The sequence below is a fragment of the Pterocles gutturalis genome, unplaced genomic scaffold, assembly GCF_000699245.1.
Source record: "Pterocles gutturalis isolate BGI_N339 unplaced genomic scaffold, ASM69924v1 scaffold7473, whole genome shotgun sequence".
NCBI lineage: Eukaryota > Metazoa > Chordata > Aves > Pterocliformes > Pteroclidae > Pterocles > Pterocles gutturalis.
Window position 1 is genome coordinate 285 of NW_010125483.1, and position 8744 is coordinate 9028.

The window sequence follows — 8744 nt, forward strand, 5'->3', positions numbered from 1 at the left end:
CCCCAATCCCAGCAGAGGGTTACACCACTGGATTCCCCCATCCCAGCAGCGGGTTACACCGCTGGATTCCCCCATCCCAGCAGTGGGTTACACCGCTGGATTTCTCCAATTCCAGACCTGTGCTGCTTTAAAGGGCAAAGCCATTCTGACCGGGGAGCGTGGCTGGTTTCCCTTTATCACACAGAAACAACACCAATACAGCCGCTTTGTTCCAAAGCACGAGCACGGCCACTTGCCACAGGAGACAGCCCAGGAGTGCGACCCAGCCTGGCCAGCAGCGCAGCTCAGAGCGGCTCCAAACCCCGCTCCGGTGCGGACACATACGATGGGGCTCTCGCACGGACACACGCGATGGGGCTCTCGCACCGCTCACCCAACCCGCAGCCTGCAAACACCCTTCTCTACAGAAATTGCCAGAATTCCTCAAGTCTCCTGCTGTGAAATCACAGCTTCAGCGCACGTCAGGTTTATGCTCTTCCTACGCTGCTCACTAGAAACGCCGCGTTTTTCTGACATCTTTTGAAGCACCCGGCTACCCACAGCAGGCGTTTCGCCTTTTCTCAGCCCCCTCCACCGCTCACGCCGGAGGTTCCCAGTCGCTGCCCTACGCCAGCGTGCCTGGTCCCAGTGCTGCTTCACACACCCCGATGGTGATGGAGAGAGACTTTCTGGGTGCATCACAAGCACAGATCCAAACAAGATCCAAATCAACAGATCTCCTATTGGGGAAAGGAGGGTGCCCACGCACTAGCTGGCCCGTGTCTTAATCCAGACTCACCGGCCCTGAGTCTCAAGCCAGTTATTAAGTGCAATGAAGTGGGGGTTGAAGGCGCTCACCTGGCTCTGCCAGCTCACTTCTCTTACCCTGGGCTGCACAACACACAAGTCCTCTACAGAGTGTCAGAGTTCAAGCCCCGTGCCTCGCTCTGGTCTGCTCCCCGCTCCCACGCAGCCCCCGAGCACATCCTTGTTGACCTCCCACTACCCGGACAGCCGGGGATGCTTTCCAAGCTCCCGAAGGATGCGTTCAGGTATTGCATATTCCCCCCTCCTTTCGTAAGTGGGAAAGCTGCCCAGAAACCTGGTTGCTGTCAAGAAAAGTATGAAATTCAGAGATGAGTATGACACAGGGGAAAAGGGTGGGAGAGGAGGGAAGGAAATCAATAGCAGGAGCAGACAAGCTCCAGTAAAACTCCTGAGCTCTGCAGCTTCAAAGATGCATCTTCAGCTTTCTGAGCCAGTGCTGGACCACAGCTCTGGTCTTGGCAGCAGAAGAGAACTGCTCAGAGCCCCATTTCCAAGGGGACTTGATCCACATAGCTCTTTTGAAGTGACTACATTTATTTCTCTCTCCACAAAGAAGCCTGTCCTGAGCTGAATGCTGCTGCTCCAGAGGTGGGAGGCAAAGAAAAGCAGACCCACACTTCTAAGACCGTAAGGGAAAGAAAAGGGCAAAAATATTTCTTAAAGAGAACAGAGTTAAACGTTCCAACACTCCTGTTTTGCAAGCGTAACCACTCAACTCTTACAGCTACATCAGCTCCTGCCTCAGCCCTCAGCCTGTTCTGCAACGTCAGACACGATGCTCACAACCCCTTCTGCTCTGTCAAAGGCTGCAGGAGCTGGGTACAGCCAGCAAACGCCGCGCCCTGGGAGGGGGCGCGTGGAAGGCCAGGCAGGGAAATGGCATCAGCCCGAAGGAGTTCAGTCGGAGCTGTCAGTGTCCTCCCTGAACACGACTGATGACGCAGCAAGGGTCAGAGCAGGCTGGGGAACGGGGTGAGCCTGACACCAAGGGAGCAAGATCCCGAATCCAGGGATCTGGGCAAGAAGAAACAGAGACCAACCGAATGACACTGCAAAGGGCAACCTGCGATGGCGACTGGCCGCTCTCCTCCCCATCCACGGAGACCCAGGCCTCCCGCCACGCCGTGCATTACCACGGTTTTCCTCCGGCTTTTACTGGCGTCTCTGCAGAGAGCAGGGTCTGGCCACGGCGCTTTTCACAATGTGCTGCAAGCTTCCAGCAGTTCTAATCAGTTTTGTGCACATACCGCAGCGAGGCACAGCGCCTAAAGCCGCCTCAGACACAGCTCCTCTTCCCTAAAACACCAGGGACGAGCCAGGAGGTGTTGAGAAAAACATAAGAGATCTGAGCTGAACAAGGCAGCAGCAGCGAAACGCAACGAATGGCTCAGAGAGCTGCGTCCTCCTGTGATGAACTGCGTCAGCTCCGAAATGAGAGCTGTCGGATGCGGAGGTCAGGGTGAGCGATGACGGTCATCTCGTCTGACCTCCTGCCCAGCACAAGCCCGGGAGCCTCACCCGGCAGCTCCCCCATCAATCCCCCGTGCTGATTGCACTGCCGCACATTTGGACAGCCTCGTAGCCTTGGTTAAAAATATCCCAGTGACAGAGAATCACCACTGAGCACTGCTCATTACGAGGTCTCGGGAGGATGAAAGTCCATCCCTCTGCAGCAGGGCTGCTCTGGCTGCTCCTCTGGTTTCACCCTGCCTGTGGTGGATGCTCCCTTCCACAGCTGCTTCCATCCAACTCCTCTGCCACCCAGGGCAGCTCAGGGTCCCACGGTGCTGTCCTGGTGCACGTGTCACATTTACATCCCACATTCTCTTGCCACCTCCTGACCCACAATAAACAGCGAAGAACAACCGCCAAGATGTGTGCTCGGGCTAAAGGAGGTCGCAGGTGCAACACGCCAAGCGGGGGAGCAGCCCATGGGAAGGAAAGAGGCGATACGGGAGCTGCCATCCCCCCCAGGGGAAGAACAACCCTCCACCATGCCCAGCACGGAGCAGGGCAGCGCCCGGTTCCACCGCTGCTCTCCACTTCTCTCCTTAGGAACACAGAGGAACGCTGGGGCGAGACAGCTGCTGTGAAGCTTGTCAAGGACAAGGACCGTGTCCCCTTCTGCTCCCCAGCGAGAGGCTGCTCTGCTCTGCTCTGCTCGCTCCTCAGGGTGTACGTGAGGTTGCTGCGTTGGGCTTTTGGTTTTGTCGGTTTGTTTTGCGAGACCTGGAAAGGCTATTCCAGAAGGCAGAGACTGTCGAACAAGTGTGTCACCGATGGCTGGAGCTGAGAAACCCATTTTACTCTCCCCATCCCTAGAAAACCCGCCCATCACTAGCTGTTGTTACCCCCTCTCTCCCCCAACACAACATAGCAGGGACGCACCTCGTGTAGTCGGCAGCATGTCCGACAGCCCCTGCCAGGCCGTCACCATCTCTGGGTTCTTCTCCAGGTCTGCAAAGTTCTTCCACACTCTGATGGCACCATCATCTTGGGGAGGAAAAGAGAACACAACGCAACGTCACCGCTGACACAACGCCCCTAACTGCTTGTGCACGACAAAGGACACACAGAAGCGGAACGGCAGTCACACAAACTCCAAAACTGAGAGCGGCACCTGAACTTCATCCTATCTATTAGACTTGTTTGTCCTCTCTAATCCTACATCCATGAAAGCTAACGCATTGTTCTGCTAGGGACTGTTCTGGAAGAGCTTTTCTCCTTCCCTCGAACAACACCTGACATTAGATGTCGCTCCATTTCTTTGACCCGTTCGTCTTCTCTAGGACTCTTCTCTGCCCTCCTTGCTATTGGTGCTGAGAGCCTGCTAAACACAAAACACGACCCCACAGAAGGAGCTGAATCAACGCCCAGCCCATCAGCAGCAGATCTTTCAAGAACATTGTGTATTTTTTCAGTTTGTTCCCCACCTGTGAAACTTTTGTGCTAAGAATCAATAAATTGAAAGAAAAATGTCCTAAAGGCCCTTTCAGCTCCTCTTCCACCTCTCTTCATTATACCCAACCCGTGCGTTTCAGGATGAAGTTTGAAAAGCTATTGAAAACACTTCGACTGCCGGGTTTAGAATGGTTTCTCGGGAGAGAAGCAGATCTCACCCACAGCTTTACAGAGCAATGAATGGGGGAAGGCTCTTCAGGCTCCAGGGCGTTCTGGAGAACCGCATCCCCGGGGAGATAATGGACGAGAGAGACGCTCACGACCACGCCAGAAGCTCAGGACTTCCAACCAGCCCTGCCTGCTCTCCACTCCAACCAGCACAAGCAACAGAAGTGGATTTCTTCCAACTGGGAGAGCGAGCGGAGCAGCAGAGCTCCCCCGGAGGCGGGCGCTGCAGAGACCGCCCGTCGCGCCCGCACGCGTGGGGAAGCGTTCTCACCCGTGGCAGTCAGCAGCAGGGAGCAGTCCTGCCCGTTCAGGTACTCCATCGCTGTGATCCTGGTGTAGCGAGGGTTCCCGTTGTGGAAATAGTCCAACTTCTCCCCTTTCTCCCAGTCCCAAAAACTGGGGGAGGAAAACAAACATCGCATCAGTTCCTGGTTCCCTACGTACGGTACAGGAGAGATCCGCTGGGTACAGCGGCACGAGAAACTATGGCAGCTCGGTTGGGCTCCTCCTTTGGTGTTCACCATCGTTTTATTAACAACGTGCGTCAACCTTCTGCAAAAGAAACAGGACAAAGCCCTCACCAGATGCTGTCTTTGTCGGCCACGGCGATGCAGGGCGTGAAGGGGTGGAACTTCACCACGGAGGGGACGCCCGGGTTCCTGTTGAGGAAGATCTGATCGTCCAGCCGGGAGATTCCTGCGGGGACAGGAGGCAGCCGCGGCTCAGCGCCGGGGAATGGGGCTGGGACCCCCCCAGCTTCCCAGTGCCATGTGTCCCCCTCCTCCTGCCCCCCCAGTTCTCACCATCAGACCCCCAACACCTTCCTCCTTCAGGGACCTGCTCAGACCCCAGCATGTGGCAGCCCCGACCCTTCCATGCTGGTTGTCTCACGTCTTAAGTCTTGAACTAAAATCTGTGGTGACAGGCCAGGGGGTCCTTTGGAGAAACAGCTCAGAGAACTCCTACTCTGTGTTGACAGAAAAGTCAACATTATTTTTTCAAAATGAAAAAAAAAAAAAAAAAGGAAAAGCTTTTTTCAACTTAAAAGGCAGCATTTCATTTTAGCTTGTGGATTATTTATTCAACCTTCCATTTCGGTTCTTTTAAATTTTAGGTTAATTTGCAAATGAAAAATGTGTTTTCCACGGAGACACTAAAATGCTGGTTAAAGACCTTTCCCATCTTTTCTTCAGAACACTTTGCTATTCACAAACAGCTTCGGTCCCCCTGACACCGCACGTTCTTGTCACTGTCTGAGTTCAGCACACGCACCCGTAAGCCCAGGAGACACTTACTCAGTTCTAGTTTGTTTCAGGATGCATCCATTTAATCTCATTTTCATTAAAAGATTGTAAATCTATTTTAATCCTTTTTAATATTTCACATTTTCATTTTTTTTTAATAAATACTGGCATTTCAGCCACTCAGGTCAAGCAACCAAATGCGAACACTGTCTAGAAAAAGATTTCACTTCTTCAGGCAAGAAGGAAAAATCCCCTTCTTGGTATTCAAACAGATCTCCCAGGCCGTCTCCTGGGCTCCGTTTCTGCCCTGCTCTGGTTTCTGCTACTCTGCAGCCCGATGACATGAAGCCACCCATTGTCCCGTCCAGCCCAGCAAACCTCCGGCCAGCGAGGCACGCAGAGGGCTGAGCCTGGACACTTCTCTATCAGTAAATGATTATTTCCAACTCTGCGTGCCCCAGCGAGCATCCCAGGAGAGGAACAGCCCCCCAGCCCGGTTCTGCCCTGGGAACGCTGCCGGGAGGGGGCCAGGGGTCCCCCAACGCCGCTGCCCAGCACCCGCTGTTCACCGCACGCCGGCAGGAATCGCTTCACTCTGCGAATTCCCCAGGAAACGTCATCGGGTTCCACTATGTGAGAATAAATCCCTGGGCTAGAAGAGTTCTAACCCAACCGCTGCCTCACAGAGGCACAGAGAGTCAGCAATAAGAGCAACGTCAGCCTTCTGGGGGGTACCCCATAGTGAAACGCGGACCCGAGGCACGCCCGACGGACACGGGTCAGCGGCACGCGTGGAGCCGGGCATCCGAGAATGGAAAATAGAGCGGGGTAGGTACGAGGAGTAAGCATCATTCGCAGAGTTGGGAAGGTGAAAGCTGCCGAGATGTCTCCGGAGAACACAGCCTGCAGCTCGGCAGGGCGGGTTGCCCCAACGGCGTCCGACACAGGGCGAGCGCTGCCGGAGCCGCCTTGGCCAGGCGGCAGCTCTGGAGGTTATCCTAAAACATTCTGCCTTCTGTCCCTTTAAAAACATAACCTACAGCATCCATCCAAGCCTTACGGGACAGGGAGGAAAAGTCCAAGTGGTAAATCAATAGCATCTGTTCCGGGCTCTGCACCATCGATTTCATGCCAAGGGCTCTGGCTCTCGCGGAGGCGCCGGCTGCGAGCGGGAGCGCGGCTGAAGGGCTCAGCTGCTGCCCGTGGGCAGCGAGGGCCCGGGAGCCAACGCCTGCACTGGAAATGGGATGCTTTGTCAGTTCTTATAAGCGGGGAAGCCTGCTTTCATGGCAGGCTCTCTCCTCCTTCAAAGGAGCCATCGCCCTGCGGCTCCTCCATCCCTGCGGCTCCTCCATCCCGTGCGGGACTCGCCGGGCTCCGGCTGAGCCGTCCGCTGGGACCGACCGCGGCGTGTTCTAACGCAGCGCTGCAGGGAAGGGCTCAGAGGGGAAGGCAGACAGCTGACACCTAAAGTGGGCACTGCCCTGGCCTAGAGAACAAAACCAGCTGCTGAGAGCGGAAAGGTGACTGTGGGTGAACCCCCTGCAGCAGCACCGCCTCGCTGCGCCCGTCCCAGGGTCAGCACGGGACCCCCATCGGCCGGGGTTGACAGCTCAGCATCCGGACTCGGGACGGTGCTCGGAGCTGGAGGAAGCTGCCTGCACAGGGCGAGAGGGAATCACTCACCCTTCTGGATGATCTTCTGGGCTTGCTTCCTGACCCGGGCGTTGCGCAGGAACCGCCACTCTCTCTCCTTGCGGATCTGGCTCTCCAAGTCGTGCTCTTCTGGGATCTTTCAGTGTATCGGCACATTCACAACACAAAACAACAACCACCGTCAAAACCCCTGAATTACCTCTGTAACCTGCACCCACACACGTGCACGTCAGCAAACAGAGGAGCTCGTGGGACCTTATGTTATTAAACACTTGAGCGTCTTTCTGACCTAAATCTTCCCCACCGTCTGTAATCTCTCCCTTTTCCTTTTGCTGTGTTTTGTTTTGTCTCTAAGTCGTGGGCACTCCTCCGGAGGGAATGCCGGGGGTTCCTGAAGGGCCACGCACGCCATGGGTTGGGAAGGAACCTCCCTCCGCTGCACACCCCATCCCCGCAACGTCTTTCCTCCCTAATCAATGCAGGTTTCAGAGCAGTACAGATCACTCTGCTTAACACTTCTCAGCTGAAAAGCATCACGTAACAATCCTGAGATTAAAGAGAGAACACAGCTTTGAGCCAGAGAGCTCAGAACACATTTAAGTCTTGCTTTCCTTGCTAATAGATGACTGCGGGCCAAAAAAGGCATCACTCCAAATCCCCGGGATGCTCGAGTTACCAACATCCCGTTTACTAGCGACAGCGACCGGTTCCGTTTGCCAGAGCAGAACGGGCTGCAAGGAAGCGATGCCCCCGTGTCCCCTCGGTTTGATTACACACCGACCTCCACCTGCAACGGGAGAGAGCCCTGGAGCAGCACACAGCTGCTCTCACCTGTTTTACTGCATTGATTCACACCCCACAGCTCCGGGCTTCGGCAGCCTCCACGCCTTTCCCCTGGCCACTTGGGATCCTGCACCCGCGCCACCGGCAGCTCCTGCCTGGGACCGGAGCAGTTGGGATGCTGCTCCCGATGACCCGCAGAGACCACGGGCATCGGAGAGCACGGGCATCGGAGAGCATGGGCGTCAGAGACCATGGGCGTCAGAGACCACAGGCATTGGAGACCATGGGTATCGCACCCTTGGTCAAAGCACAGGATCAAAAGGAATAAACTGACATGATCTCATCCCCCAAACCACTGCAGCAGTTACACATTATGTCTTTAATTTAATGCTTAAAAAATTATCCAAGGCTAGGAACACCTCTGCTTTAGGAACAGCCTTGGCTCAATGAAGGGGCTGAGCTCCAGGACTAATCTAGAACCTTCTGATGACGGCTGTTCCAAAAGGAGTAACTCTTGGAGAAGAGAGACAGGAACGACAGTCCTTCCTCTGCTTCCTCATTCCCCACAAACACACCCTTTTTTTTTTTTCTCCTAATAAAGTACTTACATCGTCTGTCACTATTATATATACCATCTTCAAAATGCACTGCGCTTTTGAAAAAAACTATTACTGAGCTGAATCTCTGCTTCTTTGAAATAAAGAAAAAATTACAAACCCACCCTCTGCCTTTCCTCCTGGGAAAAAAAAAAAGCAAGCGCTACCATTTCAATTTTTCAAGAATACACCACCCATTAGAAAGGCAATGACAAACGACCAATAATGTAAAGCAATAAACAAACCCAAGATAAAATACATCAAAGGAGATGTGAGAGCAGAGAGATTACACCTACACCTTAATGAAAATCCAGCTTCTCTGGGAATAAATTAAAGTAAGAGCTAAAAGGCCAGGGGAAGGGAGGGAATGAGCAGAACAGTAAATTCTCCTACAGGTACCCAGCGACTTTCAGAGTTTAGGGCTAAGGAACAGGCAGCTGGGCAAGGCGCTCCCCATCCCGCAGGTCCAGAGCAGCACGTGACAGAGCCTGTGGGCTGTGCGGGTCTGAAGAACAGGAACCGAGCTCTT

General features: G+C 54.4%; 1 protein-coding gene across 1 annotated transcript in view; it reads right to left on the minus strand.

Annotated features, from left to right (window-relative positions):
• Positions 1 to 3158: 3158 nt before the first annotated feature.
• LOC104465509 (regulatory-associated protein of mTOR) overlaps positions 3159 to 8744 on the minus strand; it is a gene marked incomplete at both ends in the record, with an annotated part of 31494 nt that continues 25908 nt past the window's right edge. The window contains 4 exons of the mRNA XM_010078580.1: positions 3159 to 3300; positions 4208 to 4332; positions 4518 to 4632; positions 6867 to 6972. Of these exons, the coding sequence (XP_010076882.1) occupies positions 3159 to 3300; positions 4208 to 4332; positions 4518 to 4632; positions 6867 to 6972 (488 nt within the window). The remainder of the gene's footprint in view (positions 3301 to 4207; positions 4333 to 4517; positions 4633 to 6866; positions 6973 to 8744) is intronic.